The sequence below is a fragment of the Aethalodelphis obliquidens genome, unplaced genomic scaffold, assembly GCF_003676395.1.
Source record: "Aethalodelphis obliquidens isolate GAN/ISIS:26980383/991018 unplaced genomic scaffold, ASM367639v1 scaffold40, whole genome shotgun sequence".
NCBI lineage: Eukaryota > Metazoa > Chordata > Mammalia > Artiodactyla > Delphinidae > Aethalodelphis > Aethalodelphis obliquidens.
The window spans coordinates 14,805,727-14,826,580 of record NW_020837984.1 but is presented as its reverse complement, the minus strand read 5'-3'; the positions used below and the strand labels follow the sequence as shown (position 1 = coordinate 14,826,580).

The 20,854-nt window shown below is 41.0% G+C and overlaps 1 protein-coding gene across 3 annotated transcripts in view; it reads left to right on the top strand.

Moving 5' to 3' along the window:
- The window catches only part of CUNH2orf42 (chromosome unknown C2orf42 homolog), a 42,540-nt gene extending 24,116 nt beyond the window's left edge, over positions 1–18,424 (top strand). For all 3 annotated transcript variants that reach the window (XM_027131929.1, XM_027131930.1, XM_027131928.1), the window contains 5 exons: positions 1,048–1,152; positions 4,147–4,254; positions 7,826–7,926; positions 9,251–9,413; positions 17,278–18,424. In XM_027131929.1, the coding sequence (XP_026987730.1) occupies positions 1,048–1,152; positions 4,147–4,254; positions 7,826–7,926; positions 9,251–9,413; positions 17,278–17,486 (686 nt within the window). In that variant the 3' untranslated portion in view covers positions 17,487–18,424. The remainder of the gene's footprint in view (positions 1–1,047; positions 1,153–4,146; positions 4,255–7,825; positions 7,927–9,250; positions 9,414–17,277) is intronic.
- The last annotated feature ends 2,430 nt before the right edge of the window (positions 18,425–20,854 follow it).

The window sequence follows — 20,854 nt, the reverse complement described above, 5'->3', positions numbered from 1 at the left end:
CCGATGCAGGGGACGCGGGTTCGTGCCCCAGTTCGGGAGGAGCCAACATGCCGCAGAGCAGCTGGGCCCGTGAGCCATGGCCGCTGAGTCCGCGCGTCCGGAGCCTGTGCTCCGCAGCGGGAGAGGCCACAACATGAGAGGCCCGCATACCGCAAAAAAAAAAAAAAAAAAAGTATCTGGTAGAATCTGGTAGATTTTAAACAAATTTTTATCAGTTTGGTGCAAAGAAAAAAGAAAATAGCTTTTAATCCAAATTAGCACTATATGCATTTATTTATGAGAATTGTAACTTAAATGAATAGTAGTTTTGGCATCATTAGCTCTTTATAAAAAGGGATAGGGCTTCCCTGGTGGCACAGTAGTTAAGAATCCGCCTGCCAATGCAGGGGACACGGGTTCGAGCCCTGGTCTGGGAAGATCCCACATGCCACGGAGCAACTAAGCTTGTGTGCCACAACTACTGAGGCTGCGCTCTAGAGCCTGTGAGCCACAACTACTAAAGCCTGTGCGCCTAGCGCCTGTGCTCCGCAACAAGAGAGGCCCCCGCAATGAGAAGCCCAGGCACCACAACAAAGACCCAACGCAGCCAAAAATAAAATAAATAAATTTATCTAAAAAATAATAATAATAAAAGGGGATATATACTTCAGTCATATGAAAACATTTCAGGAGAAGAAATAGAATAGAATGGTAGGTCATTGGGTATATAGACATATTCATCAGGAATAGGGCCAATTAATGGCTCTAAAACAGCCATTATACAAGGCCATTCTTCAATTTGCAGTTTGATGTTGAAAGGCTGCAAATTTTTTGTGGTTAATAATCTTAAACCCATTAGTCTCTCAGAGCTTTCTATTCCTTTTTTTTTCTAGTTGGATTCTTTAAAAGAATCCTGCAATATTCCATTTCACTTATTGTATCTACTTTCTTTGAATTTCAGCTTGTTCCTCTTTTATGTATAAACTCCTTAGCTTTTTCAAACTTCAACTAACTGTTAAAGTCTGTAAGAAAAACGTTAATGAAGAGTTTTGTTTTGTTTTTCCCTAGGATGTAGTCAGCTGTTAGATGAGGCACAAGTGACCTTATCCTTCCAAGACTGGCTGGCCAGTGTCACAGAACGCATCCATCAAACCATGCACTATCAGTTTGATGGTAAGTATTGGTCATCCAACTGGGCTATTGCTGAAAGTCGGAGAAATTAAAGTAATTGCATTATAGTTCTACTCTGTTTTGATAGAAAAAGTAATTGGGCTTTAGTCTAGAGTGCACTGGGCCGCAAGAGAGTAGAAATCTAAATGAAATAAAGGAATAATCACATAATCAAAATGCAGGAACAGCAAAATGAATTTAGAGATGGAAGAGAAAAACCACAGCAAATAATAAGTAAAGGTAGAAAGCCTTGGTCTTGGGGTATGCATGGGTGTGTATTTGGTAAGGGAGATACCAAAGCCTTAGAAGATCATTCTAATCCTCAAACTTAAAGCAAGGGAGGAAATAGTTTAGAAAAAATCTAAGCCTGTGAGACTAAGACAGTCATATAAAATTACACAGACGTGCTAAGGAAGATTGGAGAACACAAGCTGGATTTGGGTTGATCGTGATAGCCTCATAGAACCTCAGCAGTTTCAGAGGTGGACCATCCACCCAAGCCTTGCCCATTGCCTTAAAAGCATCCCTGATGGATGGTTTTCCAGGCTTTGTGCAGTGATGAGCAGCTCACTGCTTTTGGAGGCAGCTCATGACATTGTTAGACAGTGAGAACTGTGAGGAAGGTCTTCCTCATACTAAGTGGAAATGTTTGCTGATAATACTTCCTGTTGGTTCTAGTTCTGTGCTCTAGTCACACGGAATAAGTCTGTTCCTGTTTTCAAATAACAGTCCCTGCCCTGCACACACCCTTTGCTCTGCCTGACAGGTCTTCTGTTTTCCAAGCGATACATCTCAGGTCTTCAAACACTCCTCGTGGCATATTTACAAACCTCACATCATTTTGATGTTCTTTGCTGAATATGTTGAAGTTTATGAATATCATTTTAAAAATAAAGCACCCCAAACTGAATAGTAGCCCAACAGCAGACACTCAGTAGGAGGACATGAGTTTTGAAGGATTAGATCAGTTGTGGCTTCATGGTGAAGAAAGGGACAAGAATGGAGGTGTTGAAATACATGCTTAGTTTTATTTATATTAATTCAAAATAAATAAAACTTCAGAAGTTACTTTTTAGAAAAACAAAATAAGCTAGGGAAGGTTAAAGAGAAAGTCTATGTTTTTCTTTTCTTTTCAAAATTTATTTATATATTGTTTTAAATAATATAATAAATACCTACTAACCCACCTCCCAGAACTTAAAATAGAACATTGACAATAATGTAAGCTATAAACTGTGGTCCTTTTTCATCCCATTCCTTGTAACACCCCCTCTCACCATCTCCATTACCACCACCTTTGTCAAAGTCACCATCAGCTCTCTCCTGGACTGTGATTCTGTGTCTTTTACAAGGGCTTTTCAAGAATAATTTACCTAAACCCTAGCATCCCATCAGCTGAGTTGTGGTAAGTTAGCAGTTTTAGAGTTGTAATGATCTCTGCAGATAGCCCATAATCTAATTTCAAGATGAAAGATTTTAAAAACCTTTCTGTAGTGACTTCTCTAAACTGCCCCGATATTAATATTTTAGTGGCTTGGGACTTCCCTGGTAGTCCAGTGGTAAAGAATCTGCCTTCCAATGCAGGGGATGCTAGTTCGATCCCTGGTCGGGGAACTAAGAACCCACATGCCGTGAGGCAACTAAGGCCCGAGCCCCTCAACTAGAGAGTCCACACGCTCTGGATCCCGGGCGCCACAACTACAGATCCCACACGCTCTGGAACCCATGCACCACAACTAGAGAGAGAAAACCCGCACGCCACCACTGGAGAGAAGCCTGCACACTGCAATGAAGAGACCGCGCGCCGCAACGAAAGATCCCGCGTGCCGCAACTAAGACCCGATGCAGTCAAAAATAAATAAATAAAAATTAAAAAATAATTTTAGTGGCTCAAAAGCAGTGACAGTTTTGTCATTGGCATTCTGCATTCAATTAAGTAGGTAAAAGCAATTGATAGAATGTAAAACCTTAATATGGAATTCTAGAAAGCCTTTCATTTTCATTTTTCTTGGCTTGATCTTTATTTCAGAAAGGCAGGTGAACTGTCTTTAAGAACTACACCTTCTACACGCAGGTGGAAGTTACATGTTAAGCCATGTGGTTCTGGATGTTTTCCCTCTGTTGGAGCTTGCTTCTTGGGCAGAGTTTTTAAGGAAAACTCTGAACTCTTTCACCCTCTCCCCTGAACACTCTTTCTGTTGACCTAGTGTCTTGCAACTTTTTTTTTTCTTGCTACTTTTTAAAAGAGGTTTGTTACGTATTTTCAAACAGTTTGCCTGTCTTCACATCAGAGAGGAGACTGATGCTTATTGGATAAAGTGTCCTAACTTTGCAGTCTCTGGCATTGGCAGTCCTGACCATCTGAGAAAATGAATGCAAACAGCAGGTGCCTGGGATAGTGAGCAGCAGTGAATCAAGTTTACCTTCTCATCTCAGCCTCAATGTTCTCATCTCATTTCATGTCCTCTTTAAAGGGAGAAGTCTGTGCTGTGGCAGTGTTTACAAAATTAGGGATTTGAAAAGTTATCTTTGGTAGATGACAAGAGTGTGCTGTATTTGTTATAACTGCAAGGGATCAAGAGCAGGGCAGGCGACAGTGCTTGACTCATAAAGGTCAATCAAAGCCTTCTTTTTGCCTCTGTATAAAGAAATCTCAGGGCTTCCCTGGTGGCGCAGTGGTTGAAAGTCCGCCTGCCGATGCAGGGGACATGGGTTCGTGCCGCGGTCCGGGAGGATCCCACGTGCCGCGGAGCGGCTGGGCCCGTGAGACATGGCCGCTGAGCCTGCGCGTCTGGAGCCTGTACTGCGCAACGGGAGAGGCCACAACAGTGAGAGGCCCGCGTACCGCAAAAAAAAAAAAGAAAAAAAAAAAAAAAAAAGAAATCTCAGTGGTATCTTTAGTTATTACTACCCATCAATTCCATTTCTTCCACCTTCCCCTACACACCAGAAAGCCCACTGAGTTTCTTTAAATGAGCTTCTTCTTATTTCCTATAGGCAAACCAGAGCCACTGGTGTTCCACATTCCTCAGTCCTTTTTCGATGCCCTGCAACAGAGAATATCCATAGGAAGTGCAAAAAAACGGCTTCCTAACTCTACCACAGGTATGGGATGTTTCCTCCGGAATAGCAATAGATGTCTTGACCTTAGAGAATAATGTTTGGAAAAATTGTGTGGAATTTTCATGATTAGGACTTCTAGTTACATGCTCAGAGCATGAAGCCTTAGCCCATCAGCTCTTAGAATAATGATCACACTCTTCAAAGGCCCCATGCTTATGCTAGTAAGAGTTGATGGAAAGATTCCGGAAGCAAAATGTTGGTAAAAGGATCACCGATGAAACACAATGAAGGTGCCCACCAAGAAGTTGGATATTTTCTAGATATGAACCAATTTCAACAAAAGCATTGCAGTCTCCAATTGTTGTTTGGGCTGGCTTCTTGGAAGCATATTACAGTATGTGTCAAAAACTAAAACTTGTTTTTCATGATTCCCCATTTATGATGAAGGGAGATTTTATTTTTAGAGTGATTCTCAGGCTTGGAACATTTTATAATTACAGTATTCTGATACTTATTTCTTGGTTTTATATAATATCTTTCTACTAGAGATCTCAAGATACTTATTTGGTAGTATAAGGAAATAAGGGAGAGAAAAGGAGAAGGAAAAGATTGCTCAGGGACAAATAGCCCAAGAGTATCTACAGCTAGAAATCAGAGCTATTTCTTCAGTAAATTGTTATTTGATGATGTAATAGGGACTGAAGTGTTTCTGTTTGTTTGTTTTTTGGCTGAGCCATTCAGCATGCGGGATCTTAGTTTTTGACCAGGGATCGAACCTGTGCCCCTGCAGTGGAAGCTCAGAGACCTAACCACGGAACCTCCAGGGAATTCCCAGGACTGATGTTTAATTCTGTCTTTTAATAGTACAAGCTGTGAATCTCTCTGTTTAGGGCCATAAAAATCTCTGTCTTTACACCTTATCTTATCTATCTGACTTTTGAGACAGAATTTGTTTTTTAAATAAATTTATCTTTTTTTTTTTTTTGACTATGTTGGGTCTTCGTTGCTGCACACGGGCTTTCTCTAGTTGCGGCGAGCAGGGGCTGGTGGCTTCTCTTGTTGCCGAGCATGGGCCCTAGGCGCGTGGGCTTCATTAATTGTGACACATGGGCTCAATAGTTGTGGCTCACAAGGTCTAGAGCACAGGTTCAGTAGTTGTGGTGCACGGGCTTGGTTGCTCCGCAGCATGTGAGATCTTCCTGGACTAGGGTTCGAACCCGTGTCCCCTGCATTGGCAGGTGGATTCTTAACCACTGTGCCACCAGGGAAGTCCCTTGAGACAGTGTTGATGCTTCCAGTTTAAACTTTAGGCCTGGAATTTCCTAGCAGTCCAGTGGTTAGGACTCCACACTTCCACTGAAGGGGCATGGGTTCGATCCCTGGTCGGGGAACTAAGATCCCGCATGCTGAGTAGTGCAGCCAAAACAAAAACAAAAACAAACCATTTTAGGCCTAATACATTAATTTTAACCCATTGCTTACATCTTTTTGGGTCCTTCAGTGGAACCCCTTTATAATCTGGGAGGCAGGGCAATAGATTGGCAACCACGTGAGCAGGCTTAAACTCTATGTAGTTATTTTAAGGACTATGATTTGACCTCTGACTTATCTAAAGTTGTAAGAGGCTGTTTTATAATAGAGTCCTCTGTGTGTAGACTTACCAAACAAACAAGTTGCCAAGATGTCAAAAATCAGTAGTATCTCAAAAGAAGCATCAGAGACTTTTTATAGCAGAAATCCTTATCATTTGATTCATCACATTTCTGCCAAAACTCTATTATAGATTTGCTTCTAGAATTCCTTTTTTAGGGAATTCCCTGGCGGTCCAGTGGTTAGGACTCAGCACTTTCACTGCCGGGGCTAGGTTCGATCCCTGGTGGGGTAACTAAGATCCCTCAAGCTGCACAGCACGGCCAAAAAATGTATATATTGGGTTGGCCAAAAAGTTCCTTCGTTTTTAAAATAAAAATAAAAGACACATTTTTCATTTTCACCAAGAACTTTATTGAACAATATATTCACCCTTTTGTTCCACTACCTTCTGCCATTTTTCAGGCAACTTCATAATCCCACATCTTCCCAAAATTTTTACCTTTTTGAGCAAAGAACTGTTCTAGGTGTCTTTTACAGTCTTCCAGGGAATTGAAATTTTTTCCATTAAGAGAATTCTGTAAAGACCGAAATAAATGGAAACCCGAAGGTGCAACGTCTGGTGAATACGGCAGATGAGTCAAAACTTCCCAGCCAAGCTCTAACAGTTTTTGCCTGGTCATCAAAGAAACATGCGGTCTTGCGTTATCCTGATGGAAGATGAAGCGTTTTCTGTTGACTAATTTCAGACACTTTTCACTGAGTGCTGCTTTCAGTTGGTCTAATTGGGAGCAGTACTTGTTGGAATTAATTGTCTGGTTTTCCAGAAGGAGTTCATAATAGAGGACTCCCTTCCAATTCCCTCACATACACAACGTCACCTTCTTTGGATGAAGACTGGCCTTTGGTGTCGTTGGTGGTGGTTCATTTCACTTGCCCCATGATCTCTTCCGTTCCACATTATTGTACACTACCCACTTCTCATCACCCATCACAATTTGTTTTAAAAACAGAACATTTTCATTACGTTTCAGTAGAGAATTGCATGAGGAAATACAGTCAAGAAGGTTTTTTTCACTTAACTTATGTGGAACCCAAACATCAAAGCAATTAACATAACCAAGCTGCTGCAAATGATTTTCAACGCTTAATTTAGATATTTTGAGTATGTCGACTATCTCCCGCGTGGTATAATGTTGATTGTTCTCAATTAATGTCTCAATTTGATCGCTATCAACTTCAACTGGTCTACCCAACTGTGGAGCATCGTCCAGCAAGAGATCTCCAGCACAAAACTTCGCAAACCACTTTTGACATGTTCGATCAGTCACAGCACCTTCTCCATACACTGCACAAATCTTTTTTTGTGTTTCAGTTGCATGTTTACCTTTCTTGAAATAATAAAACATAATATAAAGAAAATGTTGCTTTTTTTCTTCCATCTTCAATATTAAAATGGATACACAGAAATTCACCAATTTTGATAAGTTTTTTTTAAATGCAACTGATATGACAGTTGTCACAATACAATCTAACAAGATTGTTTCAAATGAAGTTAAAGACCACTAAGCAGGGCTTCCCTGGTGGCGCAGTGGTTGAGAGTCCGCCTGCCAATGCAGGGGACGCGGGTTCATGCCCCAGTCCGGGAGGATCCCACGTGCCGCAAAGCGGCTGGGCCCGTGGGCCATGGCTGCTGAGCCTGCGCGTCTGGAGCCTGTGCTCCGCAAAAGGAGAGGCTGCAGCAGTGAGAGGCCCGTGTACCACAAAAAAAAGACCACTAAGCAATACTAGAGCCATCTTATGGAAAAAAACGAACAAACATTTTGGCCAACCCAAAACGTGTGTGTGTGTGTGTGTGTGTGTGTGTGTGTGTGTGTGTGTATAAAATACCTTTTTTAGAGGACTGAGATTCTATAAGGCAGGAATATCACTTCACTGAACTCTCCAGAAACTGGATAACAAATTCAGTGAAAGAGCATGTTATTTTTCGATAGTCTAATTTTACCCCCTTTTTACCTTGAAGCTTTTGTTCGCAAAGATGCTTTGCCACTGGGAACCTTTTCCAAGTATACCTGGCATATCACGAATATCCTGCAAGTTAAACAAATCTTAGATACCCCAGAGGTAAGAGTTTATTTCTACAATAGTGGGAGGGCAGAGAGGGGAAGAGAGGGAAGCAAGTGCGGGAAGTATGTTTGCACCAGCTCCTTGAGTCATGGACACCAAAGAGTACTCCTTTTTTTCATACTAAGAGATTATTCAGAAATATTCATGGCTTTATTGTTCCAACTCTGATTTTAATAGGTATTCCCTGTAGCTTGAGGATGTATCTTAAATTGGAGTATCCTTTTTTCTTTGCCTTTGGGATCAGAAAACAGGGATGCTCTTTCTTGTAAATTAAATAATGATCCCCTACTAGCCATGGTGAGCCCTAGGTTAACTGGCAAGCAGCTAGAAAGTATATATATAATTTGAGATGATATACTATTTGTGAAGTCCGTGGGTCCAGCACAATTCAGTGTTCCTCTCCAAACTGCAGTTTAGCTCTCACTAGAGAAATGATTCTTAAGTAGTTTGTGTCCTTTCTCACAGGGGCAATATTAGACATTTTTTTCAAGCAGATCCTAAAAATGTGAGGATTTTCCCTTCCTATGATAACGGAATAGTGTGGAAAACTCAGCATCATGTGATTTAATACATTAAGATTAGCTGAACTGCAAGGCACTGTTACGTTCAGAAAAATAAATTGTTTGGTAACTATAGAACTTACATGGGAACTTTAGGAAAGGCCTATGTTCACACTTGAGGAACTTCTTTAAATGGAGGATGTCGCAGAAACGGCTTCTAGCCTGAAAAGGGCGGGGTTCAGGGAGGCACTGCAGCAGCCCCAGAGCAAAGTCAAGTCGTGGAGCTTCTGTGTTGCACGTTACTTACCTGTATCACCCCATTCAATCTCACAACCATGCACTGGTATTAACAGTATTTTGCAGGTGAGAAACAGGCTATGAGAAGCTCAGCCTGCTGTTTAGTGGCAAAGGCAAAATTCAGTTCAAGCTCTGGCTTAGTCTCAAGGATGGTGGAAGCACACAGGATGTGAGGTCAGCTATAGGTGCTGTTGGTAGGGTTTTTAGGAGAAGATTGCTGCCAGCAGAGCAGTAGGGGAGGGAATAAAACTGATTTTAGAGCAGGTCTGTGCCAGTAGCAGTCAGGTAGCCATGAAGGTATTAGGCGTTCAGTTCAGTATGGTTTGGTAAGGGTTCAAATGAAAGTTAGAGAGAGAAAAGGAAAGGCAGAACTGTTGACAAAATTTACTTGAAAATACAAGGGGAAATTTTAGTTAATTTGAGTGTACTTAGAAAAGAATGAATAAAATCTGTTGTCATCCAATGTTTGTCTACTTTGAAAGTTTTTCCTTTCTCACCTTTCTTGGTATTGTCTCCATATGCAGATGCCTTTGGAAATCACCCGGAGTTTTATCCAGAACCGGGACGGGACTTACGAGCTGTTTAAATGCCCTAAAGTAGAAGTTGAGAGCATAGCAGAAACCTATGGTCGTATAGAAAAGCAACCAGTGCTGCGACCCTTGGAACTAAAAACTTTTCTCAAAGTTGGTAAGTAAATTGGTGGTTTCAATAGCACACCTTCCTTTGAGGGTCACCTGTGTGTATTACGCTGTCCTCAACTTTGGGGCTTGACCTTGAACAAAGAAGACACATTCACACATTTTGTAAAGGCAGTCATGGGATAAGTTGTTTTGTTTCATCTGAGCCAGTACTTTAAAAATAAAATTAGAGGGCTTCCCTGGTGGCACAGTGGTTAAGAATCTGCCTGCCAATGCAAGGGACATGGGTTCAAGCCCTGGCCTGGAAGATGCCACATGCCACAGAGCAGCTAAGCCCATGCGCCACAACTACTGAGCCTGAGCTCTAGAACCCGCAAACCACAACTATTGAGGCCATGTGCCACAACTACTGAAGCCTGCACACCTAGAGCCCGTGCTCCGCAACAAGAGAAGCCACCGCTATGAGAAGCCCATGCACCGCAACGAAGAGTAGCCCCAGCTCGCGGCAACTAGAGGAAGCCCACGCGCAGCAATGAAGAGTAGCCCCCGCTCGCCGCAACTAGAGAAAGCCCGTGCACAGCAACGAAGACCCAACACAGCCAAAAATAAATAAATTTATTTTTAAAAAAATAAAATTAGAGAAGTAATACCTGTTCATTATACAGAAATCACAGATTTCATTATAGAGCATAAAGGAGGAGAAAAATAAAAACCACCTGTAATCCCACCCACTATAGATGACATCATCATTAAGATTTTGGTGTATACCCTTTCAGACTTTTTTTTCTGTGCATGAAAAGGGTTTCTAGGGGCTTTCCTGGTGGCACAGTGGTTAAGAATCTGCCTGCCAATGCAAGGGACACGGGATTGAGCCCTGGCCCGGGAAGATCCCACATGCTGCAGAGCAACTGAGCCTGTGCACCACAACTACTGAGCCTGCGCTCTAGAGCCCGCAAGCCACAACTGCTGAGCCCGCGTGCCACAGCTGCTGAAGCCTGCGTGCCTAGAGCCTGTGCTCTGCAACAAGAGAAGCCACTGCAATGAGAAGCCTGCGCACCTCAACGAAGAGTAGCCCCCACTCACCGCTCAACTAGAGAAAGCCTATGCACAGCAACAAAGACCCAACGCAGCCAAAACTAAAAACAAACAAATAAATAAATTTAAAAAAGAAAAGAAAAGAAAAAGAGTTTCTAAAACATGGGATCATATCTTAGCAGCTTTTTTCACTTAAAAATATATCATGAACAGCTTTCCATGTCTGTCTTCAACATTATTTTTTAAACTTTTTTTATTATTATAAAACATGTAATATAAAACTTAACATTTTAAGCATAAGGTTTTCTGGCATTAAGTACTTTTGCATTGTTGTGCAACCATCACCACCATCCATCTCCAGAACTTTTTCATCTTTCTCAACTGAAACTACCCATCAAATACTAACTCTGCATTCCTGCCTCCCCCCAGACCTGGTTGCCATTCTACTTTCTGTCTGTATGAATTTGACGACTCAAATTAGAATCATACAATCTTCGTCCTTTTGTGACTGGCTTATTTCACTTAGCATAATCTCTTCAAGGTTCATCCACGTTGTAGCATGTGACAAATTTTCTTTCCTTTCTAAGGCTGAACAATATTTCATTATATGTATCTACTACATTTTGTGTATCCATTCATCTGTTTGGATACTTGGATTGCTTCAACCTTTTGGCTATTGTGAATACAACATTTTTAAACAGCTTCATAAAGTTCATTCATTAAGTTATCTCACTCTAGTCAATCCTGAATTTAAGTTGTTTCAAACTTTTTGCTATTATGAACAATGCTTCCTTTTATAATTAACTTCCTTTTAGACAAACCTTTTATAACCTTAATTATTTCCTAATTTATTTAGGATATTCTTTCGGGTAAATTCTTAAAAGTTAAACTGGAGGGTCAAAGATTATGTACATTTTTAGGACTTTTGACTGTTTTTGTCACACTGCCCTCCAGAAAGATTGTAATATTTCTGCAGTTTACTCCTGCTAGCCATGCATGAAAGAGTTTCTCTTTTTTATTTTTTTATTTTTTACTTTTGGCTGTGTTGGGTCTTCATTGCTGCCCATGTGCTTTCTCTAGTTGTGGCAAGCAGGGGGCTATTCTTCATTGCAGGGGGCTACCCTTCATTGCGGTGCATGGGCTTATCATTGCGGTGACTTCTCTTGTTGTGGAGCATGGGCTCTAGGTGCGCGGGCTTCAGTAGTTGTGGCATGTGGGCTCAGTAGTTGTGGTGCACGGGCTTAGTTGCTCCGTGGCATGTGGGATCTTCCCGGACCAGGGATCGAACCCATGTCCCTTGCATTGGCAGGCGGATTCTTAACCACTGCATCACCAGGGAAGTCCCCAAGAGTGTCTTTTTTTAATCTTTATTGATTTGATAGCCAAAAAATGTTCTATCATTCTTTTAATTTGCATTACCCTCAAATGTTAATGAGAGTAAATTTTCATATTAGTCATTTGTATTTGATGAATTGCTTTTTCTTTGTCTATTTTTAACTTGGGTATAATAATTTAATAATAATAATGACAACTATAACAAGTAGCACTTAATGAGCACCTACTCTGTGCCAGCTGTTATTTTAAGTTCTTTACCTAGATTAATCCATTTAATGCTCATCAGCCCACTCAGAGGTAGATTCTGTGATCCCCATTTACAGATGAATAAACTGAGGTGAAGATAGGTGCAGTAACCTGTCCAGAGTCACACAGCTAGTAAAGTGGTAGAGCTGGTCCTCAACTCCAGGCAGTTTTGGACTCCAGAGCCTTCACTCCTAGCCATCCAACACTCACCTGTCTTTCCACTGACTAGGCTATAAGCACTGTCAGGGCAGTGAACTGTGTCACCAAGAAATTTAGAATTTATAATTATTTTGTCAAATTCTTGTGAAATATATTTTTGGCTGCTCTTGGGAATAAGATATTTATCATGTGTTTAACTTGTTACTGCCAGTGTATGGAAAGCTCTTGATTTTGATATAATTACTATCAAATTGCCCTCCTTAATGAGTTCCTAGTAGCGATGATAGTTGTTTACCTGTTGTTTCTGGGAAATCAATTATATCACTTGAAAAATAATGATAATTTTGTTTCCTATCAAATGTTTATATCTCATTGTTTTTTTCTTGTTAAATTAGCTACAACTTCAAGAGCAACAATGAATAATAGTAAAGCTAGCAGTTGAGATTTTCATTTTACTATAGTAAAACTATCATTTTTACTATAGTAAAAACTCCTCCAGCATAGCATTTTCCAACTCTGTCTTGAAGAAGAGATAGTGATAAGTATGCTGTGAAAAAAGTGTTCCATGATCTGATAAGTTTGAGAAATGCTACATACTGTATTTCTTTGATTCTAAGACCCTTGATTCTAAGACTCCCTGAACCTTGTTCAGTCAATTTTGTAATAACTTTTTTGCTGGGAAAAGAAACTTTGCCACATGAGAACTTCCCTGGTTGTATGATATACTCAGATTGCAGATAATGTTACAACTGGAGTAGGGAGGCAGTAGGGAGAAGTGTCTTAGAATATAATGTATCCCTCTTAGTAACTCATCCTATAAATTTGCATATTAAAAAGATCCTGAAATTAAAATACCGTTGAACTTCATTTAACTTAAGTTTTCCCCAGTTTATTTGACCGGTCAACACTTTTCAGGGGAATACCATTAGCATTTCATAGAATTTTTCTGGGAAAAGCTGCTCTGTGTTTCACTATTAAATAATGAACTATTGGTTATTGATTTCAGATAAAATTTTTTATTATAACAGCATATCATATTCTTGGTTTATTAAGTATTTTTATTAGGAAATAGAATTGATTTTTTTTAATGTAGTTGTTTTTTAAATTATTTTTATTTATTTATGTATTATTTTTTGGCCTCACCACATGGCTTGCGGGAGTTCCCCAACCAGAGATCAGACCTGGGCCACAGCAGTGAAAGCACCGAATCCTAACCACTAGACCACCAGGGAACTCCCTAGAATTTAATTTTTTGAAATACCTTTTTTTTTTTTTAATTTTTGGCCACACCCCGCAGCACGTGGGAACTTAGTTCCCCGACCAGGGATCAAACCTGTATCCCTGCATTGGAAGGGGGAGTCTTAACCACTGGACCACTGGGGAAGTCCCTTGAAATACCTTTTTACCATCTTTTGAGAAACCTCAAAAGATGAACTGTTTTGACCCAAGTGCAATGAAATTTATTTATTTTATTTAAGTATAATTGATTTACAATGTGAGTTTTATGAATAAATGTCTAATATTGAAGTAATCTTGCCTTTCTGGAATAAATCCTGTGTGGTCTTTTTTATTTTGATATGTATTATGTAGAGTCTATTTGCTAATACTTTATTTAGGATTTTTTATTATTGATTCATAAGTATTAACTGCCTACAGTTTCTTTTTTGGAGGCTATCTTTTTTGGGGTTTTGTAATAGTTATATAGAAAATGATTTTAGAAAGCTTTGGACCAAATTAAATATCTTGGGGGGAAGGGTAAATTGGGATTTGGGGATTGACATATACACACTACTATATATAAAATAGATAACGAATAAGAACCTACTGTATAGCACAGGGAACTCTACTCAATTCTCTGTAATGACCTATATGGGAAAAGAACCTAAAAAAGAGTGGATATGTGTATATGTATAACTGATTCACTTTGCTGTACAGCAGAAACTAACACAACATTGTAAATCAACTATACTCCAATAAAAATTAATTTAAAAAAATAGCTTAGGAAATATCTGTTCCTTGAATGTTTGTAAGAATTTATTCTCTTGGACCTAAACTTTACTTGCAGGCAGTTCTCTAAAAACTTGTTTAATTTCTTCTGATTTATATTTGTACTCACAGTCTCTACCTCTTCTTTAGTCAATTTTAATTGTTTTTTTCCCAAAAAATTCTCCTGTTTTCATCCAAAATTTAAATTGTGTACATTTTTATAATTTTTGGTATAGAGGATAATCACATAACTTTTAAAACCTAGGTCTATAGTTATATACTCCAAGAATTTTTTGTCTTTTTCAAGGAACTGGCTCTTGTATTTATCTGAATGTCTGTTTTGAACTATTTTATGCTTTTGTCTGTAAAAATTTCTCCCAACTCTTTAAAATTTTTTTCTAACACTTTTTTGGAATTTTTAAATTTTTATACCTTTTGAAATTATCAGTTAATTTTTAAAATTCATATTTGATAATAAGAACATTTAAGGTTCTTCTTATTATTAATATCTAAATAGTCTCTAATCGTAGTTTAGTTTCTCTGTGTCCCCAACACTTTGTATTTAAAACTTCCAGTTGGTTGAATTGGTTTGATTTTTATATTCTTAGCTATAAATTTCTACTTTTATTATTTTGAGAAGATGTGCCTTTCAATTTCTATTTATTTTAGGGATTTAAAAATATTTTCTCACTAACCTAATGTATGATATTAATTTGTGCTAGCAAAGATGTTATTATTTATCCAATGTAAAGTCTTATATAGCTTTAAGACTTATACAACTTAGCAGAGTTGTGAGACAATTTCCTACTACAGTTACGTTTCTCTAAATGTCTTCTGATATTGCAAAAAGACTTTGAGTATTGTAATGCAATGTTTTTGGTACATCAGAGTTATTGACAGATGTCAATGTAAATATATTGTCTAGTCCATTTGGGCTGCTATAACAGAATACCATAAACTGGGTGGCTTACAAACAACAGAAATTTATTTCTCACAGTTCTGCGGGGTGGGAAATCCAAGATAAAGGCACCAACAGATTCGATGTCTGGTGAGGGCCTGCTTCCCGGCTCAAAGACGGCCATCAGCAGTCTTCACTTTGTGTCCTCACATTACAGAAAGGGCAAGGATGTCTCTGGGGTCTAAAATAAGGGCACTCATCTCATTCATCTGCCCTCATGACCTAATCACCTCTCAAAGCCCCCACCTCCAAGTACTATCACATCAGGGATTAGGTTTTCAATTTATGAATCTTGGGAGGATACAAAATTTGGGAGAAATTTTGGGAGAATGTAGATTCAGTATATAGCAATACTTTATCAATGTAAAAATAACATTTGCCCTAAATTCATCTTTGTTCAATATTACAACAGTGACACCAGCTTTCTTTTGTTTTACATTTTTCTGATGTTTGCCATCCTTTTAACTTTTTTGTGACACTTTGTTCTTATTGAATCTCTTATCAATATTATATTGTTGGTTTTGATTTTTCTCCAATTTCAATAGTTTTTCCCCTTTATTATAATTGATAGAGTTGGTCTTCTGTCTCCTTGTTTTGTTCTTCTGTTTTTTGCTAAATGGACTATGTTTTCTATGCTTAATTGTCTCCATAGTTTTGAAGGTGATACCATATGCTTATTTTTAATTCTGCTAGTATTTTACATTTTTTCAAAAGCATTCTTTAACCTGAGTTTTTCACGTTTAAATCTTTGATCTTCTGGACTTTATCTTGATGTAAGTTATGAGGTAAGATTCTGCCTTTTATTTTCTTCCAGATAATTATGTAGTTGATGCACACCATTTGTTATAAGAAACACTCGTGGGTTTCCCTGGTGGCGCAGTGGTTGAGGGTCCGCCTGCCGATGCAGGGGACGCAGGTTCATGCCCCGATCCGGGAGGATCCCACATGCCGCGGAGCGGCTGGGCCCGTTGAGCCATGGCTGCTGAGCTTGCGGGTCCGGAGCCTGTGCTCCGCGGCGAGAGAGGCCACGGCAGTGAGAGTCCCGCGTACCGCAAAACAAACAAACAAAAACACTTGTATTTCTTGTACTAATTGAAAATGCCATTTTTACCTTATTTTAAATTCCTGTTCTTTTTGTATCCATTTTGGATCTTTCTGTTTTGTTCTGTTAATCTGTGTAGACATATGCCAGTACCATACTTTTTTTTTTTTTTTTTTTTAATGGTACGCGGGCCTCTCACTGTTGTGGCCTCTCCCGCTGCGGAGCACAGGCTCCGGACGCGCAGACTAAGCGGCCATGGCTCACGGGCCTAGCCGCTCCGCAGCATGTGGGATCTTCCCAGATCGGGGCACGAACCCGCATCCCCTGCATCGGCAGGCGGACTCTCAACCACTGCGCCACCAGGGAAGCCCCACACTCTTTTGTTACTATGGATTTGTAATATGTTTTAGAACCATGTAGATTTTAAGTCTGTTTCTTTCTAGTTTCCTTGAAACCTTGACCTTTTCTTGATAGTCTCCCTTTTTAACCTCATCCAGCTGTCTTTTCCTCTTAGTCTGGCTGGGCTCTCCTTGTGATTCTTTTGGCCCTATTTTCATAAAAGCTGGGTCTTATTTTATTTGAGGATGCCAGACAGTTCCCTGAAACTTTGTTTTGGATAGGTACAGCAGTGGTCACTTTTCCCTTCCCTTGATTCTTCTTGTTGGCCCCCCGCGCCTTTTTTTTCCTCATATAGTTTTTTTTTTTTAACTTCTTTTTCATTTCCTTTTAAAATTTGTGAACAGGGTAAGATCTGTCCAGACTCAATTTTTTAAAAATTTTATTTATTTATTTTTGGCTGCATTGGGTCTTTGTTGCTACGCGCGGGCTTTCTGTAGTTGTGGCGAGCGGGGGCTACTCTTCATTGCAGTGCGCGGGCTTCTCGTTGTGGTGGCTTCTCTTGTGGCGGAACACGGGCTCTAGGCACACGGGCTTCAGTATTTGTGGCACAAGGGCTTAAGTAGTTGTGGCACACGGGCTTAGTTGCTCCACGGCATGTGGGACCTTCCCGGACCAGGGCTCGAACCCATGTCCCCTGCATTGGCAGGCAGATTCTTAACCATTGTGCCACCAGGGAAGTCCTGTCCAGACTCAAATTTATTTTGGAATTGTACTAATCAGTCTTTTTTCTTTTCTTCTTTTTTTTTTCTTCAGGCAACACTTCCCCAGATCAAAAGGAGCCAACACCTTTCATCATTGAGTGGATTCCAGATATTCTTCCCCAATCCAAGATTGGCGAGCTGCGGATCAAGTTTGAGTATGGTCACCACCGCAATGGGCATGTGGCGGAGTACCAAGAACAGCGGCCCCCCCTGGACCAGCCCTTGGAACTGGCCCCTCTGACCACCATCACTTTCCCTTGAGGCAAAACAAAAGAGTCTTTCGCTGCTAAATTTGCACATCCCCACCCTTTGACAACTTTAAATACTAGTTAGGCACTTAGATGGCTCTGTTCCTTAGTGAACTACTCTTAGCTAAGATACGGTTTCTCAACACATTCAAGTGGATTCTGTTGAAGAAAAACTCTTCTTGTACATATAGCCCTTTTGGTGCTGCTGTGTATAGTCTTCATTATAAATTGGGTGGTATTCCTGGCTAGTTTTTGAAGGAACAAAAAGAAAAACAGCCCACATACCTTCTCGAAGGACTCACCTTTAGAGTTTGTTTCAACCTTTTCCTAATTCTCTAAGAAGTTAGCAGCACTTGCCTTAACACCAACAGTGTTGGAAAGTTAATAGTACCCTGGTTAGGGCAGAATGTTGATGATCATCCTGGCAGAATTCCAGTCATGCCCTTTTATTCTCTTCTCAAAGCACAGTGTCACTAGTTTTTCCAAATTATATCTCATGTTGGCCTAATTATAAAATTATAAACCTTTTGGGAGATTCAGGTGATAGTAAAACAGGAAAAAGAGATCCAGGTGTCAAGGCAGTATTTGACATTTCAAACTAATGCTTGTAATTGCTTGCTTTCTTGATATTTCTTTCCTTCTTTACTCTCCAAAAAGTTTAACAGGTGGTAAAATTCAATTCCTATTTTTTTAATTCATTGATCACAGAATGGAGATACACTGAAAGACACAGAATGAAAGCCTGCCTTTAAGGAGAAAAGAAGGGAATGAACATTTCCTGTTTGCCTACTATATCCCAGGCATTTTCATTTAGATTCTCATTTGATCATTTTTCTCATTTAGTCCTCATCATTCTTTGAGTTTAGCCATCACCCCTTCTTTTATAAATTTAAACAGTCTCTTTGAGATTAAGTATCTTGCTGGAAACAGCATTAAAAATGTTTCATTTTATTCCAAAGTGCATGTTCTTTCCACTGTGTCATGTTACCTTATAATATAAATTCCTTATAATTCACTGTCCTTGGGAAGACAAGAAAAGTCCTTAGGTAGGCTTTTTGTTTTGATTGCACGTAACAAAAACCCAACTCTAACCAGCTCAGGCAAAATGCAAACGAATGACTGGTTCATGGACATTAAAATAGGGCTGGACAACCATCCTGGGGTGGAGCTGGGGTGTGGCTAGGCCTCAGAACCCCTGCAGCCAGGGTCCATCTGACCCATCTCCACCTCTCCTGAGGCTTCACTCTCAGCACAGAGCATCTCCTTCTGGTAGGAATTCTGGCTCCTAATGCACCTGAAAGTATGGCTTTCACTTCCACACTAGAGCAGGACTGACTGCTCTACTCTCCCTGATCCAAAGTCCAAAATCCCCAAAAGAAAGGCTCTGCTGGGCCTAACTGGGGTGGGGGTGGGGGAGTCTGTGATCATTTTTGGTGAAAGGGGGAGCTGTGCCCCTACAAGAGGGGGATGGGTAGGCAAATTAAGGGTTGTCTATCTACGATTGAGGAGCTAGCTTGTGTGGAGAGCTCCCAAGTGCTTCTGACAATGGGGAAAATCCTTGAGGAGAGTCCAGAGGTCCATGGAGAATTAGACCTGTGCTGGGCTTTAAAGGAGAGGAAGGTGGGGATTCCCTGGCGGTCCAGTGGTTAGGACTCCACGCTTCCATTGCAGGGGGCATGGGTTTGATCCCTGGTCGGGGAACTAAGATCCCACAAACCGTGCCACACGGACAAAATAAAATAAAGGAGAGGAGGGGCTTGGATAGGTATAGAGAAGAGGAGAAATCAAAACTAGGTGTGGCAGAGTGTTTGCTTTAAAAGCAAAAACACCCGAGGAAACACAGTGGTTGGCCTGTTCTGAGAAGCCTTTCAACCTCAGTACTTTGAGTCACAGCTTTTTGATCAAGCCAAACCTGTGGGTGACAGGCAAATCCTGGCTGGGTCTAGCAGTACTGGACGCCAACCACAGGGGCCAGAAGAACCACAGGAGCCATAAGACACATGCCTGGGGCAAATAATTCACCAAAAGAGGCCCCCGCTCAAGTGCCAAGATCTTCCACCCAGGACCACCCCAGCCCACCAACACAGTTCATCAAAATCTGAAACGGGGTTCAGAGTTACATTGACCTTTTCTACATTGATACCCTCTCTACCAGGTCAAGCATGGTCCTAGGAGTACCAGTAGGGTCGCTACACCCACTCCCAGCATCCAGACACCTTTGGGACACCATCAGTATTGACCTCATTTCAGACTTGCCCCATGCCAGAAGAGTAGAGTGGTCCTAGCTACTCCCAACAGTCCAGTGTTCTTCAAACCCTGCACCCACCCATACATACTCCCATCTGTACCATCCACTGCACACCTCCATTAGGCGCTGGAATCTCCCAGCTCTGAGGGCTGCCCACCTGCTGCTTTCCCACGCTGCAGCCACTATTTGTGTTCTGGAGTGAGCAGCGCAAGACCCTCCAGGTCCACACAGCCTCCTGTCTACTGCACAGACAGACGGACCGTCCTCAGACTGAGTGTATTGATGGGTCTGAGATGGATGGCATCTTAACTCCCCCTCCAGGCAACATGGCGGGGGGCCCTAACATGATGGGCATCATGAGAACAGCTTGCTATTCCTACACCCAGAACAGTTTGGTTCACACCTGCCTCTAACAGAACTGCTATCATCTCAACAGCTTGCTACTTACTATTTAGAGGAGCGATAGGCCACTCAGAGGCCTCCAGAAAATCTGACTCCAAGAAGCACCCAAGTGGAGTTCTGTAGGCCTGCCACCTGGCTCTCTCAAGGTACCAGATGTCATCAGCTCTGTGACTCTCTGGGCCTAGCAATTTCCAGTCGCATATGTCCACCCCATCTTTCACTGATTCTTGTCATGTCTGATCTGCCAATCACTTCCCTTCCCTCCAGCCCACATGTGCATACACATGCACCCACACCAGCCCCCAGGCCTGGCCGCTTACAGAGTACAACCTGTATATGTCATCCAAGAAGCACTCTGCTGTCACTGCCTGGTGTCCCATGTCAGAAACAGGCCAAAATTTGCCCTCCACTAGAATTCAGAGAAATCCCACTCTATGTGCTGAAGGTGAGGGAATGGGCAGGGACTGCCCTCCTCCAGCCCTTCGAGTGAATGGACCCTCTCAGGCAAAAGTCACAGACAACATAGAAAAGTCAGTCACAGAGAACAGTCCTTGTGTCTATTTTTTTGGTGCATTTTCCCAAGATGGACCTGCTTCCCCCCTCAACATACTCTTTTTTGTTTTTTAATCTCCCAGATTCTGATTTCCTAGTTTTCTTCCTTCACATCTTGTGAGATTTGCTGATACTCCGTATTTGATCCTCTTTTTAGACCTCCTTACAGGGAGTTCCCT